This window comes from Jaculus jaculus, chromosome 2 (assembly GCF_020740685.1).
Source record: "Jaculus jaculus isolate mJacJac1 chromosome 2, mJacJac1.mat.Y.cur, whole genome shotgun sequence".
Lineage (NCBI taxonomy): Eukaryota > Metazoa > Chordata > Mammalia > Rodentia > Dipodidae > Jaculus > Jaculus jaculus.
Genome location: NC_059103.1, coordinates 17,929,726 through 17,956,199, shown reverse-complemented (window position 1 = coordinate 17,956,199; position 26,474 = coordinate 17,929,726). Strand labels below are relative to the sequence as shown.

The window sequence follows — 26,474 nt, the reverse complement described above, 5'->3', positions numbered from 1 at the left end:
CCTCCCTCCCTCCCTTCTTTCTTTCTTTTTTGTGAGATAGGGGTTTTCACTGGAATAGTGCTCACCAATTAGGACAGACTAGTGAGTCAGTGAGTCCCAGGAATCCTCCTGTCTCCACTTCCTCAGTGCTGAGATTCCAGGTGCCTCTGGCATAAATGTGATGCTAGAGATTAAACTAAGGTCCTTACAATTGTGTGGCCAACCCACTGAGCCACCTCCCCAGGCCTTAATGGCATTTTAGTATCATCTTTGGGAAAAATGTCTATTTAGATCTTAGGTCAATTTTTAAAAGTTAAGTTTTCTATTTTTTTCTTGAGTTATAAAAATTCTTTCCATATCCTGAATACTAGACTCTGTTTTCTCAGATGTGTGATTTACAAATATTTTATTCCACTCTTTCTGTTCATATTACTCTATTGATAGTGTCCTTTGAAGCGTAAGAGTCTTTAATTTTGCTGAGCGCTCTGTATGTTTTCTTTGTTTGCTTGGGTGTTTCATGTAATAAGAATCCATCGCCAAAGCCAAGGTCACGAGCATTTATCCCTCCCTATGTTTTCTAAGACTTTTATCATTCCTGTTCTTATATTTAGGTCTTTGATCCATTTTGAGGTCTTTTTCCATATGATATAAGGTGAGGGTCCGAGTTCATTCTTTTTCATGTAGCTGTCTGGTTGTTCCGGCACCATTTGTTGAAAAGACTATCATTTTTCTATTGAAGTGCCTGGTCGCCCTTGTGCAAAATCAATTGACTGTAAATGTGAGGGTTTATTTCTGGACTCTCGGTGCTAATCCACTGATCTCTTGGTCTGTCTTTCTACCATCACAATTATAGCTTTGTACTAACTTTCAGAAGTGGGATCTTCTTTATCCCAGCTAAGTTCTTCATTTTCAATACTGTACCTACTATCCCGGGTTTCTTACCTTTTCATATGAATTTTAGAATCATCATTTCAGGTTATGCAAAAAAAAAGGCAGAATTCTGATAGGATTTGCACTGAATTGCTAAGTTGGCTACAGGAGTTTTACCACCTTAATAACATCTTTTTCTAGTCTACAAATGCTATGTGCTGTTTTTATTTTATTTTATTTTTTTAACTTGGGGCTTCAAAGTGTCTCAGCAATGTTCTGTAGTTTTCAGTCAATAAGTCTTGTACCTCTTTGGTTAAATTTATTCCCAAGCATTTAATTCATGTTGATGTTATTAGTAATGATTTTTGTTGTTGTTGCTGTTAATCCTCTTGTCGAGGCTGAGAAGATGGCTCAGTGGTTAAAAACACCCGCTGCCCAAGCCTGACAGCCAGAGTTCTGATCCTCAGAACTCACACACAGCCAAAGACAAGTGACACACGCCTGTCAGTCCAGAGGGCATGTGGCAATGGTTCTCAGAGTCAGCAGAATCTTGAAGCTTGCCGGTCAGCTAGTCTGGTGTTAGCAGCAGCAAACCAGAGACCCTGCTTCAAATAACCTGAAAGGAGAGGACCCAATCCTGAGGTTGTTCTCTGCCCGTGGCACATGCACCCCCATATATATATATATATATATATATATATATATATATATATATATATATATATATATACACACACACACTCAACACACATACCCCAGAGTTAAACTCTGCCTTGAGAACATTCATTGCTAGTGTAAGCAGTGTCCTTAAGACACTTCCATGACCTTGGAGAGCACTCCCCTGGTACTTCATGGTCACTTTACTTTTTTCTTTATGATTTTCTAATGTTTTTATTTACTTGCATGTGCGTGTGCATGCATGCGTGTGTGTGTTCATGCGTGTGTGTGCGTACAATTGCGCCCCCTTGCAAGAGGGTCTCTTGCTTCTGCGAATGAATGCTTTATGTGGCTTGAACCCAGGCCTATAGTTTTTTAAAAATTAATTAATTAATTAATTAATTAATTAATTTGAGAGAGAAAGAGGCAGGGGTGGGGGAGAGAGAGAGCAAGAGTGAGTGCCAGGGCTCCAGCCACTGCAAACGCACTCCAGATGCATGGGCCCCCTTGTGCATCTGGCTTCCATGGGTCCTAGAGAATCCAGTCGGGGTCCTTTGGCTTTGCAGGCAGATGCTTTAATCACTAAGTGATTTCTCCAGCTCAAGGCCTGTGGGTTTTTGAAGCAAGTGCCTTTAACCCCTGGCCCAATTCTCTATCCCTTTAATGGTCACTTTAAACCATGGACTCTGCAAGTTTCCTTAGCTCCTGTTTTCTAAAGGCCATGGCCAGGTTTCCACTGACCACACCACTGTGACACATGTCCAAATGTGCCTGGGTCTGTGTCAAAATTTTTGTTCACCCCTTGTGACTCAGGCAAGTCCACTCTATGGCTGCTTATTTCTGTCACCATTTTCTTTGCACGGTCCATGTGTCCAGCCTTCTCTGTTTCCTTTTAGGATTGGTTATGTTTTCTTTATTTGCTGGGACATTAATATATTTCATTGTTCCCCTCCATAGATTTGGACATCAGATTCCACTTCTACTCTTTTATTGTTTACTCTTGAAATGGAACCATTAAGAGCTTAGCAAAATCCAAATTTATTCCATGTTTTAACATCCTCCTCCCTAAAATAGAATTCAATGATATTAAGAGTACAAAAAAAAAAAAAAAAGTCGGATCACCTCCTCTTAATTGTTCAGTATTTTGGCTATATTTCTCTTGCTACTCACTCTTCTCCTTGTTAACATGATTACTTTGCTTGTTTAAAATATCTTATTTGTGTACTTACATGTGTGAGAGAGAGAAAGAGAGAGAATGAGAGAATGGGTATGCCAGCAACCTTCTGCCATGGCCAATGAACTTCAGACACATGCACCGTTTTGTGCATCTGGCTCCACGTGGGTCCTGGGAATTGAACCCAGGCTATCAGACTTTGCAAGCAAATGTCTTTAACTGCTGATCCACCTTTACAGTCCTTCCTTTAAAAAAATATATTTTATGTATTTATTTGCAAGGAGGAAGGGAGAAAGAGAGAGGTAGGGGAAGAAAGAGAAAATGGGCACATCAGGGCTTCCAACTGCTGCAAATGAATTCCAGACACATGTGCCACCTTGTATGTTTGGCTTACATGGGTCCTGGGGAATTGAAACTGTGTCCTTTGGCTTTGTAGGAAAGTGCCTTAACTGCTGACCCATCTCTCCCACCCTACTCCTTCCTTTTTTTCTTTTTTAACACAGGGTCTTACTCTTTTTGCCAGGCTTGCCTGGAACTCACCATGTAGTCCAACTAGCCTCATCCTCTCAAGTGCTAGGATTACAGGCATGTCCAACACATTTTGATACTGGTATTATTTTATGTAAGAAATGCTTGCTTAGATTCATTGATGAATTTCTTTTGAAATTTTTTTTTAAATTTATTTTATTTATTTGAGAGAGAAAGAAAGAGGCTGATAGAGAGGGAGAATGGGCATGACAGGGCCTTCTGCCACTGCAAATGAACTCCAGATGCATGGCCCACCTTGTAACCACTAAGCATTCTTTCCAGCCCCCACTGATAAATTGCTGTTTATAACACATTCTTGCCTAAAGACAGCACTCTTGTTTCAAAGATTAATTTTACATCATATATTAAGTGTACAAAATTATGGGCTTCATTTCTTCTCCCAAATCCAACAGCCAAATCTAGAAAAATTCCATCCAATTTATAAGGCATTTGGCAGAATTTGTTTACTTTTGCAACATACTTTTCTTGGTCCTCATGTTATACAAAAATGGGTAGGATACTGCTATCCTGGAAGGCATCCCACAGCAAAGAAAGACACATAAAATACAAAATGATGTGACTTACATGAGATCATATCTGAGTAAAAACCTTAAAAGTAACCATTGAGGACGGGTGGAGGTAAGGCAAGGATATCTCTGTTCAGGGACAACACATTAAACTATTGGATAAGTGTGTGTGTGTGTGTGTGTGTGTGTGTGTGTGTGTGCGTGCGCACATGCTGAGTGCACTTGTGTGTGTGTGTATGTGGACATTTTCTTTTCTTTTTTCAAGGCAGTGTCTCACTCTAACCCAGACCTACAACTCACCCTGTAGCCCCAGGCTGGCCTCAAACTCACAGTGATCCTCTTACTTCAGCCTCAAGAGTGCTGGGACTGAAGGCATGCACCGCCCCATCCAGCTCATTAGGACATTTCATACAAGTGTAGTACATTCTTTCCAAATTCCTTTGGTGATTATTTGTCATGACAAATACATGTGTGTGTGTGTATATATATTTTTCTTCACGCTTGTAGCAGGCACTCTTGCCTACTGAGCCATCTCCGCCTCAACCCTCGTGGTTTTTTTTTTTTAAGTGTGAAAATGACTTTGGGCGATTTGTTACACAGTAATAGCTCATTGATACAATAGCTTTCTTGGGAAACTAGAAAGGTTTTTAAACGGTGTCCCTGGTAGTGTCTCTAAAATCTTGTTCTATAGTATAGGGGAGACCTTTCAAATATCTAACTTACTATACTCCCGGGAGCTATTTCCACCTTCTCTCTATGCTCATGCACAAAACTGTTTCAGAACCACTACCCTGTGGGATTTGTTACCTCAGTGCGATGCTCGCTGTTGCCATGGTAGCATTGCTACTGGGAGTAGAACCATCCACGGAGGAGCCAATAGGCAATGATTCCTTCTCTGGGATTATGATTGCCTGATTCAACTCGCTCCTCCAGCTGTGGTACATGTGGAGCCAGACACCTACTATACAGCCAGAGTCCACATCCCTCCCTGGGCTGGAGACGGGCCAGCATGAGTCACCTTGTCTTCTCTCCACCCTTCATCCACAGCTACAGGTCAACCAGCAACTCCCTCCATGTGCCAGTCCTGTGTATCTCCTCCTAAAACCCCATGTGTGACCATTGAGACTTGAACTGCTGAGGTCCCTTCGGAGCTGGGGGGCCTCCTGTCTCCAAGCCCCCACATTCCCATCTGTCCGACGATGTCTTGGGTTTGCCTCCACCTTCCATTGCATACATTGCAGACCCAATTCACTTCATACTATGACTGAGTTTGTTTTGTTATTGCCGTGACCAAAACCTTAAAGGAAAAAGGATTTATTTAGGCTCACAGTGGTAGCTCGGTTCAGCTCATGCTATGGTAGCCAGAAGACAGAAAGAGAGTGAGAATGAGAGAGGGGTAGGGGAAGAAACGGGAGAGGGTTCACCTCCATTCTCTGGGGTGGTGCTGCCTACATTCTGGGCAGGTTCGTCCCTTCTCTGGAAACCCCCTTGTGGATACAGAAGGAAGTGTGCTTTCCACTTCTCAATCCAGCAAAGTTGATAATTAAGATTAGGTCACACATGGAGAGATTGCTCAGTGATTCAAGTTCTCACCTTGCATGCATGTTAGGTGAGATGTCTGAACCTATAATCCCAGAACTGAACTGGGTGGGGGTGGGGAGAAGGAGGAGACAGGAGGATTCCTGAGGCTCACTGGCCAACAAGTTTGCCCTAATTAGTGAGCTCCAGGCTAATGAGAGACCCTGTGTCAAAAGGAAGGTTTAGGTGGTCTTCTGGCTTCCATACGTGTGCTCACGCACACACCCACACACGCATAGTTCAATGTGTCTCCCCTGAACAGCAACATCCTTGCCCTACATCCATCCCTCCTCAATGATTTCGGGCTTCCATTCAGGGGTGAGCTCATTTAAGTTACATGATTTTGTATTTTATGTGTCTTTCCTTTGCTGTGGGATGCCTTCCGGGATAGCAGCATCCTACCCATTTTTTTTTTTTTTTTTTGTATAGCATGAGGACCGAGGAAAGTACGTTGCAAAAACACAAATGCTGCCAAAATGCCTTTTAAATTGGGTGGAATTTCTCTAGGTTTGGCTGCAGGAGAAGAAATGAACACCATTATCCACAAACCATTTAATGTGTGTGGAAAAAAAATCTCCACATTCAAATACAATTAATTCTCATTTAGGAGAGAAAAGAGAATTTTCTATTTGAGATGATCTAAGAGAGACACACAACTAGTAACCTGGATTTAACAGCCTTGAGGGAGAAATAACATATGCAGGTTACAGCCAGATAAACAAAAGCAGACAAATAATTGTGAAATGACTCTACAATGCAGCAAAGAATCCATTAGGCTGTCGATGAAAACGTGGCTTTGCAATTGCTTTACTATTAAGGGTATCCTTCATCACTTTCCAATCAGGAACAGTCAGTGTGAAAAGCTAGGTTAAATGAAGAATGCAGTTTTCTCACCTTCTATGCAGGAGGCTGACAGATATGTTCCCTTGATTGTAATCTGCTTCGGGGGCAAATGTATTTGTTTATTGATGGGCTGAAACCCATAAGAATGGTTTCTTTTTTAAAGAATGTGTATGAGTGAGTGTGTGTGTGTGTGTGTGTGTGTACGCACACACACTGACCAGAGGACAAGCTTGGATGTTATTAATTCCTTAGGTGCCATTCATCTTCGTTTTTTTATTTTTATTTTTATTTTATTTTTTTGCAGGGCATGGTGGCACACACCTTTATGAGAGAAGAAGAGAGAGAGAGAGAAAGAATTGGCACACCAGGACCTCCAGCTATTGCAATTGAACCCCAGATGTGTGCACCTCCTTGTGTGCATGTGCGACCTTACGCATGCATCAACCTTGTACATCTGGATTATGTGGGATCTGGGGAGTTGAACATAGGTCCTAAGGCTGCACAGGCAAGCATCTTAACTGCTGAGCCATCTCTCCAGCCCCCATCTACCTGGTTTTTAAGACAGGGTCTCTCATTGGCTTGGACCCCACCAATTAGACTAGACTGGTTTCCTAGTGAGCCACAGGGAACCTCCTGTCTTTGCCTCCCCAATCACTACAATTACAGGCATGTGTCACCACATGAATCATTTTTAAGAGGGTTCAAATGATCAAACTCAGGTCCTCATGGTTCTAGGGTAAGCCCTTTACTGGCTGAGTTATCTTCTCAGTGCCCAATAAGAATGGTGTCTTATGACTGTGTGAAATGTGTTGTTAAAATATAGATATGGGGGCTGGAGAGATGGCTTGGTGGTTAAGAGCTTGCCTGTGAAGCCTAAGGAGCCCGGTTCAAGGCTCAATTCCCCAGGACCCACGTTAGCCAGATGCACAAGGGGACACACGCATCTGGAGTTCGTTTGCAGTGGCTGGAAGCCCTGGTGTGCCCATTCTCTCTCTCTCTCTCTCTCTCTCTCTCTCTCTCTCTCTCTCTATCTGCTTTCTCTCTCTGTCTGTCGCTCTCAAATAAATAAATAAAAACGAACAAAAAAATATATAGATATGGGGCTGGAGAGATGGTTTAGTGGTTAAGGCGCATGCTTGTGAAGCCTAAGAATCCAGGTTCAATTCCCCAGAACCCACACAAGTCAGATGCACATGGTGGTACATGTGTCTGGAGTTTGTTTGCAGTGGCTAGAGATCCTGGTGAGTCCACTCTCTCTCTAATAAATAAATAAATAAATAAATAAATAAATAAATAAAACAAAAGTGGAAATGTTTATTTTGGATCATAGCTCTTGAATACTCTAAAATCAGATTTGGGGCCTCTGGGGAAGCAACATATCTTGGGGTAGTTTATGAGCATGGAAGACAATTTACCCCATGAGCCAGAGGAAGTACAGAGGAAGAGGAAAAGCCTGAGGTCCTACGATCCTCTTCAAAGACCGGGATCCAATGACTAGATACTTCCTCTCACAAAGCCCCATTTCCTGAAAGGTCAAAATGCTTCGCCTGACGGAAAGGGGCACAAAATTTATATACAGATTCTGCATCCAGGCTCTAACATTCATCACTGGAAAACTTGTTTCTGATTCACTGAAAGATGCTTTTTGTCATTATAAATCCCAGAGTGGCCCCGTGTGGTCAGTGTTTCCTGGCCCTAGAGCTTTCCCTATGCTCAGGCACTCTTAGAGTCACACTGTGTTTCAGAGTTCCTTGTCCAAAGGCTCCTATAATACATACCCTAAGCCCTTCACCGGCCTTGCTTACAGCCAGGTCTTGCTGGGTGACATACTCACTAGGCTGGGTCTGTGGGCTCACGCTGTGTTGATCTGCGCCAGCTTCAGTGCTACCAGCTTCCTCCTTACCCACGGCTGGTTTCTCTGGGTTTAGTTCAGGTTCTATGTCGCCTTGCCTGGAATAAGGCAAATTCTTGGAAGGACTGAGCATCGGATTGGTCTCTTATTCTTTTGGCTTCATCCCCAGATATACAAGATGCTCTGCTCATCCTGAACACATTGTCCCTTCCCATCTTGTGACCGCGGGAAGCTGATTCTGCTTTTAGCTTGTTCACAACTACCTCCAAGAAAATTGTCTATAACTTCATGGCCAGAGCCAGACTTGGGCTCCGTAGGAATGCTACAGACACAGCTTTAGAGATCACCTGCTGGCATAACTGATAGGAAAGTATGGCCTGTCTCCTAGGATGCTAGCTTTTGTCACCTGTTGTGGACTGAATAAGAAATGGCTCCTATATGCTCACGTGTTTGAACACTTAGACAATTATAAAAACATCAGTCATCTCACAGGTATTACTCCAAGGAGAAATTTAAAAAAAAAAAAAAAGATTGCTGTGGGGGCAGGGTTCATGGCTCATCAGATAAGAGCACTTGCCTAGAATCCCCCAGTGAGGGGCTGGGGCCGTGGCTCAGTGGAAGAGCTCCTGCCTAGAATCCCCCAGTGAGGGGCTGGGGTGTGGCTCAGTGGTAGAGCTCCTGCCTAGAATCCCCCAGTGAGGGGCTGGGGGTGTGGCTCAGTGGTAGAGCTCCTGCCTAGAATCCCCCAGTGAGGGGCTGGGGGCGTGGCTCAGTGGTAGAGAGCTCCTGCCTAGAATCCCCCAGTGAGGGGCTGGAGGTGTGGCTCAGTGGTATTGTTCTTCCCTACCCAGGCTCCACCAGTGGGGAGTGTGGCTTGGTGGAAGGCTTGTCCAGCACGTGAAATTCCCTGGGCTTAGTCCTCAGTACTGTAAAAGCAACAACAGCAAACCCTCCCTAAAGTGAGCATTCAGGGGATGCCCTTCTGTGGTGTGGTGTGGTGTGTAGGTGCTATCTCAGTGCATGCCAGTGTTTAGCCCCAAACACTTAATCACCAGAAGCCTTCCTCTCTATCCTCTTGCCTCGTACAGGCAGTGATGTTGTTTCTTTATTAATTCAGTGGTGTGAAAACAGCCTAAAAATCAACATATTTCTTTGAGGAGGATAAAAAAGTGGAAAGCAAGCCTGCATAATAAGTTGTTTTAGGGTGGAAAAACATTCTGGATGAGTTGAGTCTGTATTTCCCAAACTCTATTTGCTGTTGCACCGCTAATCCAAACTAAAAACAGAGTCAGTCTGGTGTCCCACCTGCAATCCAAACACTTGGAAGGCAGAGGCAGGAGGATCACCACAAGTTCAAGGTCAGCCAGGGCTATGTGGCGAGAGGCTGTAATAAAACTTAACAACCCTAACACGAGGAAACAGCAACAACCAGAGAGATTACCAGTGACTTTCATGGACTCAGCCGTTGAGTGGGTCACACACCCCTGGACAAGGCTCCGCTGGCAGTGTGGACCCCCTCCCCCGCACACTCTATTTCTGTTTCTGTCTGAGTTCCTTACTCTGCAAGCCTCTACCACAAACACAGATCCTGCCGAGTCACTTTCTATGTCTGTTCATCAGCTACATTTCTGAGGGAACACAAGACTTCGTGTGTTTGTACATACGTGTGTGTGTCTGCATGTGTACATGGGTGCGGAGGCCAGAGCACAGCCCCAGGTGTCATTCCTCAGGGCGCTGACGTCCCCCTTTTTTAGAGACAGGTTCTCTCACTGGTCTGAAGCTTTCCAAGTAGGCTCAACTAGCTGCCCAGTGAGGCCCAGGGACCCTCCCGTCTCGGCCTGTCCAGTACCTCGATTACAAAGGCTTACTACCACGCACAGCTTAAAAAAATGTTTATTTTATTTTATTTGCAAGCAGAGAGAGATAGAGAGAAGAGAGACAGACACAGAGAAGAGAGAATGGTTACACCAGGGTCTCCAGCTGCTGCAAACAAACTCCGGATGCATGAGTCACTTTGTGCACCTGGCTTTACATGAGTACTGGGGAATCAAACCTGGATCCTTAGGCTTTGCAGGCAAGCACCTTTACTGCTGTGCCATCTCTTCAGTCATCTCTCCTTTTTTTTTTTTTTTTTTAACATTGATTCTGGTGATAGAACACACGTCCTAATACTTACAAGACAAGCACTTTACCATGTGAGCTACCTCCCCAGGCTCAGCCACAAAACTTTAATCATCTTTACCAGAAATAGTTGTCATTGAGACTTCTGGGAAAGTCTAGCTTGTCATTCCAGTCTGGCAAGAAAGTGGTGGTAGGTACCATGGTTATTCCCTAACTACAAGTCCTCCTTAGGCAAGGTCAAGTACACACACATTTACTTTTAATTACCCAGGAAATCAAGCATTCCCGTGGCCTGTATGGGGATCATGAGAGCCACTCATCGGGGTAATGAGAAAGGAGGAGTGGGGACTGCAATAGGAAAAAGGGAAGGAAAGCAGCTGTCAGGGAAAGAGGCTTGGTTCCCACTAAGTCTGAGGACACTCTTGACAAGCCCAAAGTGCATATGCATTCTGTCTAGAGTGGGCAGGTCGGGGGAGGGACTAGGGAGATGGCTTAATGGGTAAAATGTTTGCCACACCAGTGTGAGGACTGAGATGGATTCCCAGAGACCACGTAAAAATGCTGCAAGTGATGGAGCACCCTGTAATCCCAGTGCTGGGGAATCGGAGACGGGGAATCCCTGCAACCTGCTGGCCAGCTGGGATAGCTGAATCAGTGAGCTGTATAGATGCAGCGAGAGACCCTGTCTCAAAGAACAAGATGACTCTGCGGTTTAAGGCACTTGTCTGCGAAGCCAGAAGGCTTGGGTTCAATTACCCAGGGCCCATGGAAAGCCAGATGCACAGAGTGGTACATGCGTCTGGAGTCTGCAGTAGCCTATGGTCCTGGTGCACGCCCTCCACCCACCCTCCTTGCAAATAAATAAAACTATTTAAAAAGAACATGGTAGAGTGATGAAGGAAGATGCCTACCATTGACCTCTGACTTCCATACACACGAACACACATGCACACCTGCACATGCACATCCAAAGATGCATACGCCACACACATAAATAGGTGAGGGCACAAAGGATGACCCCAGGAGCTGGAAGGAGGCAGAACCAACACCCCGGAGATAATCATATCATAAATAGTTTGAGAAATAAGTCTGCTGAACAGCAACCCCCAAAATAATTTTTTTGGTTTTCTTTTTTTGGTTTTTCAAGGTATGGTCTCCCTCTAGCTAAGGCTGACTTGGAACTCACTATGTAGTCTCACTCAGGATGGCCTCGAACTCACGGCGATCCTCCTATTTCTGCCTCCCAAGTGCTGGGATTGAAGGCATGTGCCACCATGCCTGGCCCAAAAAGCTTTAAATATTCCCTCTACCTGCAGCGAAGCAAAATGAATGTGTAAGTGCTGCATGGGAATGCAGGTGGAGGGCTTTTAAAATATTACAGGGGAAACTAAAAACAGATATGATTAGGAGAGTGCTGGAGAGATGGCTTAGCAGTTAAGGCACTTGCCTGCAAAGCCCAGAGACTCATGTTTCACCCTCTAGGTCCCACATAAGCCAGATGCCCAATGACACAGGTGCACAAGGTTGTGCATGTGCAGAGGGTACACATGACTGGAATTTGATAAGACTGGCTGAGGCCCTGGAATGCCAACTCTCTCTCACACACAATTCACTCTCGCTCTCTTGAATAATAATAATAAAAGGCCAGTCTGTTGGGCTTTCCTCAAAATAAATAAATAAGTAAGAAAGAAATGATTAGGGGACAAGTTCTGTGCTGCTGGATTGATATTTTCTCCTCCTTTCTGTCTTGCCTTTCTTTTGTGTGTGCAATGGGTTTCTTGGCATTAACAGGACGAGCTCCTCCTTTTCTGTGTTCCCACCCCATGATGTGGAACAGGTGCATGTCTCCCAAAACGTTCATTTGTTGGAACACTTGTTCCCCAGCTGCTGGTGGTGATGTTGTTTTGGGTGGTTGTGGAATCTTTTTTTTTTTTTTTAATTAATTAATTTATTTGAGAGACTGAAAGAGAGTGAAAGAGGGAGAGAGAGAGTGTGTGCCAGGGCCTCCAGCTGCTGCGAACAAACTCCAGACGCATGCGCCAGCTTGTGCATCTGGCACTTACATGGGTCCTGGGGAACTGAACAGAGGTCCTTAGGCTTTGCAGGCAAATGTCTTAACCACTAAGCTGTCTCTCCAGCTCCAGGAGGTTGTGGAATCTTTGGGACATAGAGTAGAGCAGGAGGAACTAGGACACGTGAACATAGGCCTTTGAGTGATATAGCCTGGCCTCACTTCCTGTCTAGCTCTCTCAGTTCTACCTGTTATCAGTCACCTTAAGTTCCCATTATCACAGCTGAAGCCACTCCTACCCCCATGCCTTCCCCACCAGGATGGTGTGAAACCATGCACCAGAAGAAGTTTTCCCCCTTAAGTTACATCTGCTGGATATTTTGTTATAGGGATGAGAAAAGTAATACTTGAGCTCAAGAGTTCAACAATAGCTTGGATAATTTAGTGAACCCATCTTTAAAAAATAAACTTGCAAAATTACAGAGGAAGAAGAATAAATCTGCTGGGATCTGGCTGCTCACGTGTTGGCATGCTTGTCTAGCATGCACAAAGCCCTGGGTTCTATCACTAGCACCATATAAACTGGAAAAGGTGGTGTATGCCTGCTGTAATCCTAGCACTAGGGAGGTTGAGGTAGGAGAATCAGGAGTTCAAGGTTATCCTTTGCTACATAGCTAGTTAGAGGCCAGCCTGAGATATATGGGACCCTGTCTCAGAGCCCATCACAACAGCAAAAAGCAAGTTATATCTTAATATTTAAAATGTCCAACGATGCACTAAATTTAAACCCTATCTCCATTTAAAAACTATTAAGTTAAGATACCAGGCACAGAATGGGCCTGTCCCAAGCAAAAGAGACAGATCATGACTGCCAAGTGCGGGAGGCAGATGTGCAGAATCACAAGCCTGTTTTCTGGGTACAAACATCTTTCTTGGAGTTCTCTTTTCAACATGCTCTCCATGGCTCTGTCTGCCACACCTCAGCACTCACACAATCGTCTTTGGAAGCCAACAGGCCGCTGGCTGTCATTCACTTCTGCCTTTTGCCTTCTCCGTGCTAGGAGCCCTGCCACTCCATCAGGGTGTGAGCGCCTTATGGGCTCAATACATCACAATGACAAGGTGTTTGGATGATGTATCACTTAAAAGATGAAGCCATCAGAGGACGAATCCAAGATCAGATTAGGTTTAATTGTGGGACAAAAGAATTCTCATCTGTCATTTGGGTGATAAATTAACAGAGGGAAGGAACGTGAGCTTCTCAGAAGAGGAGAAGAGCAGCACACGTCCATGGTGAGGGCAGACAGAGGAGGACGCCAAACAGCCCAGCCCTGAGCCGGACTCTGGTGGTTCATTTAAACCATCAACCTGATTGGATTAATAAACACCTACGGCATTAGGGAGGCATACCTTGGTGTGTTTTTATGAGGGCGTTTCCAGAGTGGATTAACCAAGAAGGTAAGACCTCCCCTTAATGTGGGTGGAACCCTCTCATGGGCTGAGGTCCCAAACTGAATTAAGAGGGAGAAAGAAGAGAGCAAGCTGTCGACCGGCATTCACTCCTCTGCCTCCTGATCTGCCCGGATATGAGCAAACAGTCTCACACTCCTGCTGCCATGGACCGATCTGCTGTGCCTTCCCCACCACGATGGGCTGCATCCTCAAACTGCGAATCAAAATAAACCCTTTCTCCTTAACTTGCTTTCCTTTCTTTCCGATGTGACAAGAAAAACCAAGACACTGTCTAATCAGAAAGTCCTCAGGGATGAGTCACCTCCATCACACCTTCCAGGGCTTAGGGAACACTGCAGAGGTAGTCCAGGAATGAAGACAGGTGCTGCTCTCACTGCCAGCCCGAGAACCGCCTCCACAGAGCTGGTGGTAGACACTGAGGAGACTCAAAACCCGTCAAAGTAGAAAAGAAGAGGTCACGGAGAGCTCAACACTAAGGAGGATTTCTTTTTTTTTTTTAATTTTTTTGTTTACTTTTTATTTATTTATTTATTTGAAAGCGACAGACAGAGAGAGAAAGAGGCAGAGAGAGAGAGAGAATGGGCACGCCAGGGCCTCCAGCCACTGCTAATGAACTCCAGATGCATGCACCCCTTGTACATCTGGCTAACATGGGTCCTGGGGAATCAAGCCTTGAACCAGGGTCCTTAGGCTTCACAGGCAAGCACTTAACCGCTAAGCCATCTCTCCAGCCACCTAAGGAAGATTTCTACCACAACCTTTAAGGCTCACAGAACACTGCGGGAGAGGGGACAGAAAGAAAGAGAGCCTCTGGGTACGTTCACATACTTTGGGGTGCTGTCTTCCTGACATGAAACAACTGTTGCATTCCTGATGCCACAGCGGTAACTGAGGGGTTCTGAGCCCATCAACATTTTCACACACAGAGGACAAAAAGAATAAGACAACTAAAGAGAGGAAGGACTACTTTGAAAGAGGGTCCTTGGTGGATGGGGGTTGGGAAGAAAGGTGCAAAACATAAAGATAAAAGCACAGGAACATGATGAAATTACTGTATGCTCATAAATTAAAGTTCTCAATACAAAAGGAAAGGTCCTTAGTGGATGGGGTAGGGTAGGGAGGCAGCTCGGTGGGTAAAGTGGTTACTTCGTATCCAGAACCCACATTAAAATGCTGAGAGTGGTGGTGCACACTTGTAATTCCAGCACTAGAGAGGCAGAGACAGGAGGAACCCTGGGGCTCACTAGCCAGCCAATCCAGCCTAATTGGTGAGCTCCAGGCCACAGAGAGACCCTGTCTTTAAAAGGGGCTGGTGGCATTCTTAAGGCCTCCACACATACATATGTACACATGAATTCACACACATGTATGAACACGTATATTCATAGGCACGTATAACACACCACACCACACACACATACACACACACACACACGAAAAAAGAGACAGGCCCTTCTAACAGAGTTTAACATCATTCAAACAGGGACTCTCACCCTCAAACGGAGACTGGTGCATTCACTTTCTCTCTAGTACACACCTTACCTTGAGAGTGTAAGGTTACACAGGGCTGGGGTGAGATGGGTCAGTGGATGAAGTGCTTGTCACACAAATATGAGGACTGGAGTTTGCACCCCCAAACCCACAGAAATGCCAGGTGGGCATAGCAGTGTCCATTTGCTATCCCAGATTTAGGGTGGTAGAGAGAAAATTCCAGGAGCAAGCTGGCTAGCTAGACCAGCCAAGTGTCAAACCCTGGGCTCAAGTGAGAGATCCTGCCTCAGTAAATAAAGCAGACAGCGATCGAAGAAGATACCTGATGTCAAACTCTGGCTTCCATAGGCATACACACACATGTAGACCCTCACACGTATGTGCCCACACACATATGAACACACATCTGCACCATCTCATCATCAGTGTAATTGTATTATAGAAGCCTGTTACGTCATCAGACTTTTCTTTTAAAAAAAAAACACAAAAAAATCTATTTTTATTTATTTGAGAGAGAGAGAGAGAGAGAGAGAGGAGATACAGACAGAGAGAATGGGTGTGCCAGGGCCTCTAGCCTCTGTAAATGAACTCCATATGCATGCACCATTCTGTGCGTCTGGCTTTATGGGGGTACTGGGGAATCAAACCTGGGTCATTAGTCTTTCTAGGTGTGCTTTTTATGTGAGCGCTGATGACCAACTCAGGTACTCAAGTTTACATGGTGAGTGCTTCACCTACCAAGTCATCTCTCCACCCCAACATTCTATTTTTAAACAAAAGTTAAGAGCTGGCTCACATCTGTATCCCCAGCACTTGGGAGACTGAGGCAGGAGTATTGCTATGAGTTTAAGACCAGTCTGGGCTACATAGTGAGTTTGAGGCCAGACTGGGCTACAGAGTGAGATCTAGTCTCACACACAAAAAAAATGCAAAAAACTTAAGCTCTAGGAAGAAGTAGATATTTGCCTAATTCAAATTAGTAACCAGAAAAAAAAAAAAAAAAAAAGAACTCAAGATAGGTAATGAATTTGCGAGAGACACTTCAGGGTAAGCAGGCTCTCTGAGTGGCCAGCAACTGGTTCCATCTTGCTGATAAACACATGCCCGAGACAGGAAATTGCCCTCCACAGTGCCCGTTTTATCTCTGTTTAATTGTTGCTTGATAGTAAATTATAGCACCGAGTCCATTAATTAAGCTAACGATGACCACGAAACACCCGTCCCTCCTTCTGGGAGTTGCTGGGTACAGGAGCTCTGAATCCAGCTCTGCTTGCTCATGGCATTTATGAAGCAGTTTATTAAGATGCAAAGGAGGGCTGGGGAGGTGGCTTGTGGTAAAGGGTTTGCCTCCCTAGCAGAGAGTCTGAATTCAGTCTCTAGCATCTGTATCAAAATGACAATTTTGGCAACATGTGTCTATAATCCCAATGCTGGGGGGGGGGGCGGCAAGGACAGAAACAGGAGGACCCCTGGATTTGCTGGCCTTGATAGTCTACATGAACCAGTGAGCTTCAGGTTCAGCGAGAGCCTTTGTTTCAAAAATAAGGTGGAGAGGTTGGATAGATAGTGGTTAAGCGCTTGCTTGTGAAGCCTAAGGACCCCGGTTCAAGGCTTGATTCCCCAGGACCCACGTTAGCCAGATGCACAAGGGGGCACATGCATCTGGAGTTTGTTTGCAGTGCCTGGAGGCCCTGGGTCCCCATTCTCTCTCTCTCTCTCTCTCTCTCTGCCTCTTTCTCTCTGTGTCTGTTGCTCTCAAATATATAAATAAAAATTAAAAATATAATAAGGTGGAGAATGACTAAGGAAGATAAATGACATCAATCTCTGGCTGCATACGCACGTACATGCGTGCCTGTGCACGCCCACAGACACATCCATGCACACCACATACAGACACGCATAAAAACAAACATGAATATGCATACATGCAGGCACACATGCAGGAATATGAAAAAAAAAAAAACATATGCCAAGGCCCGTGACTTGTGGGGAGACAAGGCTCCTCTTGTGGAAGAAAGTGCTTTGGGAAGAGAAGGGAGCTGGAGGCGTCAGTGAGCAAGCGGAGGAACAGCCTGGCAGGAACAGCCTGGCAGCCATCGGTGCGCAGGGTGCATCAACTTCAGAACGTCAGGCAGTGTGGGAAACAGCCTGGGATTTGCTTTAGAATCAGCTCACGGGAAGCATCCGGGGCCCCCTTACAGGGGTTCAAGGTGTTCTCTGTGGGGTTGGAGTGGGGAGGAGGAGCAAGGAGTGAGCTAATTTTGTGTGTCATGCCATAATTAATTAAATGGTGGGAATGTTCATTTGGAAAAGTTCTGCCCGCTGGGTGGGACGGAGGGAAAATGAATTCTAGTTATTTCCCAACAGAGCACTGTGTTCAGAATGATATGGAAGTCCCACCAGGAAAGGAAACTTGGTGCCTAGTTTCCTGCCTGGGGAGGAGGAAAGGGGTGGTCAATAAATGTCTATGAAACTAGACATTGTTTTTTTAAAATATGTGTGTGTTTGGATGCTCTTGTGTGTGTGTGCGCGCAGATGTACATGCATATATGTGTTCATATATGTGGAGGCCAATGAATAACCTTTGAGTGTCACTGATCAGGGACCCTATCTACCTCTGTTTTATTTTTTAAGTAATTAATTTGACAGAGAGAGAGAGAGAGAGAGAGAGAGGGAGGGAGAGAGAGAGGGAGAGAATGGATGCACCATGGACTCCAGCCACTGCAAACAAACTCCAGACGCGTGCGCCCCCTTGTGCATCTGGCTAACATGGGTCCTAGGGAATCGAACCTGGGTCCTTTGGCTTTGCAGGCAAATGCCTTAACCAGCAAGCCATTCCTCCAGCCCCATCTCTGTTTTTGAGACTCATCCCTCACAGCCTGGAACTTCCCAAGTAGGTTAAACTAGCCACCCAGTGAGCCCCAGACATCTTATCTCTATCTCCCCAGCACTGGGATTTTGACTGAGTGCTACCAAGTCTGGATTTTCTTTCCTTTTCTTTATTTCGTTTTTTTTTTTTTTTTTTTTTTTTTTTTTTTTTTTTGCTTGGGGTGCTGAGGATTCACATGGGAGATAAGCACTTTGCCCAGTGAGCTATGATTTTTTTTTTTAAGCAGAGAGTATGAATAAGACTTTTCATCTCTGTGACAATATATATATACTGGTCATAGACAACTTTGGAGAGGAAATGCTGGTTTCACCATGTGCTTCCATAGCTCCCGTCCCTGGTGGTGGGGCAGAGCACAGCAGCTTACAACATGGTGGCCTGGACTTCCTAGGAATTGTTGAGCTTAACTCTGGCAAGCCCAACTCAGCAACACCTCCCCAGAGGTCCTCTGGAGCCAAATGTAAACGTTGCTCAACCTCGTAGCTTGCCTTGTGTGACTGTTGGTGGACATAAGAAAGTTTAAAATCTTTATGAATGCCACGTCTCATGACATTGTTGGGTATGTTCTCTCCTGTCTTGGAGACTTTGCTGCAAAGCCCTTTGCATGCACATATATATGCGTGCATACATCCTGTTCGCTCCCACCAGCTATCAAGGGAAATTCATTTATCCGGGCTGTACTCTCGCTTCTTGGTTAATCGGTTTGCCCTTTTCAAGCTGTCTTGGGTGTTCTCTGATCTGGTTCTGGAAACATTTTCTTCTTTCTCAGTAAGTGCTCTGTTCTTGTGCCTGCATTTATGCTCCGGGGAACACCAGCCACCAGAGCAACGCCCTTTCAGGGTGGATGTGTCCATCATACTCTCAGAGAGAGAGGATAGTTCCTTCCTTCCCTCTTTATTTCTTCCTTTCTTTCCCCTCTCCCTATCTCTCTCCTTTCTTTCTTTCTTTCCTTTTTGTTTTTGATTTTTTTTGAAGGTAGGGTATTGCTGTAGCCCAGGCTAACATGGAATTCACTATGTAGTCTCAGGCTGGCCTCAAACGCACAGCAAGTGATCCTCCTACCTCAGCCTTCCGAGTCTGGGATTAAAGGCCTGCGCCACCATGCCTGGTTCAGTTTTTTATTTCTTCCTGGTTGGTTAGGATAACAACATATGGTGCTTCTCTGCGTATTAGCCAGTGACTCTAAGCATATCTACAGTTTCCTTTGAGTAGAAACACACACACTGATCTTTCCAATATTCTCATGGATATAACTGTATTAGTTACTTTTCACTTGCTGCAAGAAAACAAGAAACAACTTAAGGGAGGAAGGGCTTACACTGGCTCATAGTTCAAGAGGTTACAGTCCATTATGGCAGGGCAGGCATGGTGACTGGACTGTGAGGTGGCAGGTCACATTGTATCCACAGTCAGGAAGCAGAGAGCAATGAATGCTGCTGCCCAGCCCACTCTCTCCTTTCGATTCAGTCTAGAACTCCAACCCACGTCATGGTACTGGTCATGGCTTGCGAGGGTCTTCCCACTTCAATTAACCTAGTTTAGAAACTCCCTCACAGACATGCCTAGAAGTTCTTCTCCTAGATTATTCTAGGTCCCGCCAAGCTGAAAATCAGGTTTAACCATCACAATAGCCATGTATGCATCGTTTCCATAACTTCTTTTTTTTTTTTTAATTTTTATTTATTTATTTGAGAGCAACAGACACAGGGAGAAAGACAGAGAGAGGGAGAGAGAGAATGGGCGCGCCAGGGCTTCCAGCCTCTGCAAACGAACTCCAGACGCGTGCGCCCCCTTGTGCATCTGGCTAACGTGGGACCTGGGGAACCGAGCCTCGAACCGGGGTCCTTAGGCTTCACAGGCAAGCGCTTAACCGCTACGCCATCTCTCCAGCCCTCCATAACTTCTTCACAGAAAACCAGAAAGCCAACCATGTTCTCAAAAAAGTCAAAGGATTAGGAACAATGACCCAAGAAAAGGGTATGGAAGGTTCTAGAACTCTATAAGCTCCCTATGTGCTATTGATTTTATTCCTTTCTTGGTCAGAGGTTTGGTCCTACCTGTGGTCCCCAGCCATGGCACGGGTACAGTATTGCTGTGTGGTTCTCCAGTGGCCCCTGGTCCAAGCAGACATCTTTTGCTTTGTTGTTACGAAGCTGCAGGAACAGACAGAAGGTTACCCATCAAAACTCATCTGGGGGAGATCTAGTTTCCCAGCCACCCTCCCACTGGTCCTTGGCTATGACTTCATGATGGAAAAGATCCCAACCCCAAATTTGGACCAAAGCTTGAGCACTCCAGTGGGAAGACAGAGCCCTCCAGTGGGTGCTGTGGGTATGAGCCCAGCCTGGGCTACAGAGTGAGACCCTGTCTCAAAACAAACAAACAAACAAAACAAAACAAAATTGAAAATACTATAGCATCAACAGTTTTTTCATGCTATTAAAATTTTGAGCATACCACTTGTAGTGGTTGCAAAAATCATTAAAATTGTGAATATATGTGTGAATTAATCTTCAAGTTAAGCTCAAAGACCATCATTGCATTTTTTCTATTGTTGTTGGTGGAGGTGCTGAGGACTGGACCCTCCAGGCCTTGCAGTTGCTAGGCATGAACTCTTCCACTGAGCTAAGTCTCTAGCCCCTAGATTGCTTCTTAAGAAATCTTGTTTCTATGTGTGCATTCACCTGAGGTTGTGTCATTTTTCCTATTACTGATGCCTTCCAGCAAAGCACCAATGTTTCTCCCCAAAACGAGTCCTTATTCATGGACCAGGAGGAGAGAAGCTATTGCAGTTTACTTAAAAACTCATTTTGGTTTCCCTGATTATGAAATAAATTTAAAATGCCCTTGTACTTTTTTTTTAAAAAAAATTATATTTTCTCTTGTTTAACAGAACCTATTTGTATGGGTTCAGTTTTTCTTTGGGGATGCTTTATTTTGTTCTTTAAATAAATTAAGGGGGCTGGAGGAATGGCTCAGCAGTTAAGGCATTTGCCTGCAAAACCTAACAATCCTGGTTTGATTCCTCAGTACCCAGTTGGAACCAGATGCACTAAGTGCAGCATGTATCTGGAGTTCATTTGCAGTAGCTAGAGGGCCTGGCCTGCCTATTCATTCTCATTTTCCCCCTCTTCCTCCCCTTGCAAGTAAATAAATAAATATTTAAATAAATTAGGGAAGGCAGGATGACGCAGTGGGTCAAGTGCTTGCTGCATAAACAAGAGGACCTGAGCATGGATTCTCAGAGTCCCTGTAAAATGGTAGGTGTGGCAGTGTGTGACTATAATCCTTGTACTGGGAAGGTGGAGATAGAAGGATCTCCAAAGCTTGCTGGCTAGTCAGTGTAGCCTAATCTGTGAGCTGCAGGTTCAGTGAGAGCCCTTGTCTCAAAGAATAAGGTAGAGAGTGGCCTCTAGCCTCCACAACTCCCCTCCATGGGCCTACAGACAGAAACACTCACATACACACACACATCCACATAACACGCACACATGTGCATGTAAAAATAATAATAAGTTAAAATTTAAAAAAATTTAAGTTGAGGGCTCATTACATGAAAATGGCACCTGTTCATCTCCAGGATTTGTGATACATATAATTCTAGTTGGTTGGGCACATTATTTGCCTCTTCAAATGGGGTATAGATGATCTTACTGCTTATGAACCTTTGCTGTCCTTCTCCTGGATTACATCTGCAGACTTTCCACTTTGGGGGTCAGATCCATCCCCATTTCCACACAATTCTTTCTAATTAATTCATTAATTTTGGTGTTCTGAGAACAGATCTCTTCATGCAGCCCAGGCTGACCACCAACTTTCTCCATAGCTCAGCTAGCCTGGAACTTCTGACTCTCCTGCCTCAACATTCCAAGTGCTGGAATTTTGGATGTGTACCACACTACCTGTCTGGTATGGTTAATTTATTTATTTATTTTCATTTAATGTCATAGTCTTTGTGAAATATACTTTGGAATATGGCAATCTATAAGGATCTACATTTCCTTCCTTCCTCCATCCCTCCCTCCTTCTCTCCCTTTTTCTTCCTACCTCTCTTCCTCCTTCTTTCCTTCCCTTTATTATATCTGGATAATATCTGTAGCCCAGGCTAGCCTTGAGATGTAACTGAGAATGACCTTGACCTTCTTTTCCTCCTGTCTCTACCTCTCAAGTTCTGGGATTACTGGCGTACAACCTAGTGCTGGGGATTACACCCAGGGCTTCATGCATGCTTCCACTAACAGAGCAACATCCTTAGTCCATTCTTTGCCTTTTTTGAGTTAGGTTCTCATGTAGCCCAGGCTGGCCTCAAACTTGCTATATAGCTAAGTATGACCTTGAACTTCTGATCCTCCTGCCTCTGCCTCCTGAGTGCCCAGATGACAGATGTGTGCCATTTTGCCCGGCCCCTTGACTCTCTTTACACCCAACATCCTGCTCAGTATCTCCACTTACAAGTCCTGGAGAAATTCAGTGTCAAAATATCCCCCAAGGGCTGGAGAGATGGCGTAGCGGTTAAGCGCTTGCCTGTGAAGCCTAAGAACCCCGGTTCGAGGCTCGGTTCCCCAGGTCCCACGTTAGCCAGATGCACAAGGGGGCGCACGCGTCTGGAGTTTGTTTGCAGAGGCTGGAAGTCCTGGCGCGCCCATTCTCTCTCTCTCCCTCTATCTGTCTTTCTCTCTGTGTCTGTCACTCTCAAATAAATAAATAAATAATTAAAAAATATATATATCCCCCAAGCTGGGCCTGGTGGTGCATGCCTTTAATCCCAGCACTTGGAAGGCAGAGGTAGGAGGATTGCTGTGAGTTTGAGGCTACCCTGGGACTACATAGTGAATTCCGGGTCAATCTGGGCTAGAGTGAGACATTATGTCTGAAAAAAAAGTCACACACACACACACACACACACACACACACAAAGTCCCCAAGCCATCTTACTCCATACTTTGGGCAGAGAAGACAGCAACAGTCCTCTACCTGTGCCCTAACTACCTTGTCAGAGGTGGGGAGTGAGCCTTGCTTGCCCAGACGTCACCGATTGACTGACTAACTGAACGAATGAATGTATATCTCAATTCTCACCCACCCCCCAGTTCATAGGACAACAATCTGAGCTGAGGGTGGGTGAGATCTGCCTTACCTCTCCGTATGCAATAGTGTTATTGTATCTTCTCATTTCGGGGTACACATGGTCCAAGTACCACTGGAAATTTTTACACTTCAAGCTTCTCCTTAACGCTCTTCTTTCGGAGACATCACCTATGTCAATCCCTGGATTCTGCAAGCAGAAAGAGGCAACAGGTGTCAGTGATTTGGGTCCCTGGCCAGCATGGGGTACAGGTGGAGTTGCTTTCAAGGAAGACTTTTGGGAGATTTTTGTCCTTCCTGTCTTTTATTCATTTGAGGCAGAGTCTCATATATTACTGGCTGGCCTTGAACTCACTATATATCAATGACCATGAACTTCAGATCTTTCGGCCTTCACCTCCCAAGTGTTAGGATTACGTGTGTGCACCAGCATGTGTGGTTTATGCAGTGATGAGGATTGGACCTAGGGTCCTGTGCCTGCTGGGCAAGCGCTCTCCCCACGGAACCACACCCTCAGTCCTGAGCCCTGTCACCTACTCAGAAAGCCGGATAAACACACGTGCCTGAATCATGTAGACCTGGGCCCGGGATCACCCTTACAGGGAGAGCCTTCATGAACATGTAACAGGAAGTCTCACATAAGTCGCCATATTTATCCTCCCTGGGGACATGGACACCAGCAATCCACTCTCAGCTTTCTCCCCCACGTTCCCTCAGCAGCTACCAAAGCCAATTATTACAGGAATTATTCAACAAGGATAAGAAAATAACACTTATAACCTCTTCTGTCTTTCTTTCCCATCCACATGTTATGTCCCTCTGTCGGTGCTCCGTGAAGTTGATATGCGGTAGGGAAAGTAATTTTCTGTAGAAAAGCTTGTAATGATGTCCTAATGAATAATTCACTCTGCTTTTACAGAAGCGAACCTGTAATGGGCTGCCGGGTGCTGACAGGGGGAAATAAAGGAGCTGAAATACGTCACTGTCTCAGCCATAGGAGGGCTGTGAATTAGGGGAGATAGAAGGAGGGCTGGGCTGTGAGGGGAAGCCAGGTGGGGCTTGAAGGGCTAAGAAGAGTTATTTTATTAAGATTTCTTCAGTAGCCAAACAAGGATCTTAAAGAAAATGTTCTTTAAATGTCATTCTTATTAACACTGCAAAGCATGCCTGAGAAACAAAATAGAATTCTATTTTAAAATACTTTAGCATGATGAATGAAGTGGTCAGTTTTTGCTTGTTTAAGAGGGTCTCATGTAGCCCATGCTGGCTTCTAATTCCCTGTGTAGCTGGAAATAACCTTGAACTGAGATCCTCTGCCTTCACCTTGTGATGTGAGCTGCCATGCCTGACTGAAAAATAATTTTATTTTGTATTGTGTGTGTATGTGTTGTGTTATGCGTGTGTGTGTATGTGTGGTGTATGGAGGCTCAAGGATAATTTCAATTGTCACTTCTCAGAGATGCCATGTGCTTCTTTTTGAGACATTGGCCTGGAGCTCTCCAGCAAGGTTAGTCCAGCTCCATGGATCCACCTGCCTCTACCTCCCCAGTGTGTTGGGATTTTAGGTTTAGAGTTGTCAGTGGTTAGAATATCTTTCAAAAACATCCTAACAAACCTGGTCTGTTGTTACAAGCCTATCAGTTACTTGGGAGGCCAAGGCAGAAAGGTCAAAAGTTCAAGGCCTGGCTGGGCTACAAATAAAGTTACAAGAGGGTTGAGAATGTAATTCAGCAGGAGAATGCTTACCTAGTATCCCCCAGTGAAAGGGACAGGGGAGCATGGTTCCACAGTACAGCACTTGCCTACAATCTCCAGCGAAGAGCTGGGGGTGGGGCTCAGTGGGAGAGTGTTTACACTTCTGGGGCCATACATTTCATCCTGGCAGAGAAGGCACTGTGGCCGGAGCAGGAAGCCAGATCATCACATTGCAGTCAGGAAGCAGAGGACAAACAAGAAGTGGGGCTGGGCTAAGAAAAAGTCTCAAGACCCCTACTCAGTGACCCACTTCTTCCAGAAAGGGTCTACTTTCTAAAGGTTTAATAAACCTTCAAAACAGTGGCACCAGCTGGGGACCAAGAGCGCAAGTACATGAGCCTATGGGGGACGTTTCATATTTAAAGCACACCAGAGCCTTGATAACACGGGAGAATTTCCTAGGCCATATATTCCAAGCAGAATGCATTAGAGAGGTGCAGAGACAAGGGCTTATAACTTTCAGCAAGGGTATTTGTCCAGGGTATCTGGAGCTCCATGGGAAGACATGCAGCAAGAGCAAAAGATCTGATACCAGCCGGGTGTGGTGGTGCACACCTTTAATCCCAGCATCATTGAGAGGCAGAGGTAGGAGGATCACTGTGAGTTTGAGGCCAGCCTGAAACTACAAGGTGAATCCTTGGGCTATAGCGAGATGCCACCTGGAAAAAAAAAATCTGATACCAACTTTGGGCAAGGATGGTGAGAATAGTATAATAAGGCTGATATTAACAAGGCCCTGCTGATCCTTGTAAGTGGTTGTAGATAATTCTGTCACGTCTTCTCCAGAATTAAGAATAAAATCTAGGGTCTGAAAGATGTCTCAATTTTTGTGATGATTTATATTTATTGTCAACTTGACAGGACCTAATGAGGGACTATCTAGATTAATAATTTAATTGAAGTGGGAAGACACACCTTAACTATGGGCAGCACCATCCCTCAGGCTGGGGTCCTAGACTGTACAATAAAGGAGAGAGCTGGCTGAGAATCAGCTTTCATCTCTCTCTACTTCCTCACTGTGGGCTGAATGTGACCAGCTGCCTCAAGTTCCTGTACCCCACCACCTTCCCTGCCATGAAGGATTTTAAATTAAAATAAAACCTTCTCCCTCAAAGTGATTTTTGTCGGATATTTTGTCTCACAAGTAGACAACTAATGATGTAGGTAAAGCTCTGTCTGTGCAAGCAAGAGGACCTGAGTTTGAATCCCCACAAACAGCATAAAAGTTAGGTGCACAGCTTAACTCGACAATCCAAATTGGCAAGTTCTGGCTTCTAGTAACTTCTGTCTCAACAACAACAACAAAAAGGTGGAGTGTGACTGAGGTTGATCCCCACCTTAACCTCTTCCCTCCATACACATAATTGTGTCTCTCCCTCCAACCATGTGTCTACAAACTTGTGAACATCAAGCACACACACACACGCACACAAAAGATGGGTGGAGAGCTATGGAGGAAGAAATTTGACCTTGACTTCTGGCCCCTTTACACACGCACACCCACACATATGAACACACAGACACCCACAGAGGGGTTTAACACCAAGACTCCTGTGAACTTCCACAATGCATCCAGGCTTCTGGGATGAGCACATTTCTTGGGGAGGAACAAATTCATCATCCTAGAGCAGTAGGGAAGC

The 26,474-nt window shown here is 45.0% G+C and overlaps 1 protein-coding gene across 1 annotated transcript in view; it reads right to left on the bottom strand.

Annotated features, from left to right (window-relative positions):
- The window catches only part of Galnt17 (polypeptide N-acetylgalactosaminyltransferase 17), a 519,549-nt gene that overhangs the window by 10,105 nt on the left and 482,970 nt on the right, over positions 1-26,474 (bottom strand). Inside the window, exons 8-9 of the mRNA XM_004662611.3 lie at positions 23,132-23,269; positions 20,052-20,147 (exon numbers count right to left, since the gene is read on the bottom strand). Coding sequence (XP_004662668.1) covers positions 20,052-20,147; positions 23,132-23,269 — 234 coding nt within the window. The remainder of the gene's footprint in view (positions 1-20,051; positions 20,148-23,131; positions 23,270-26,474) is intronic.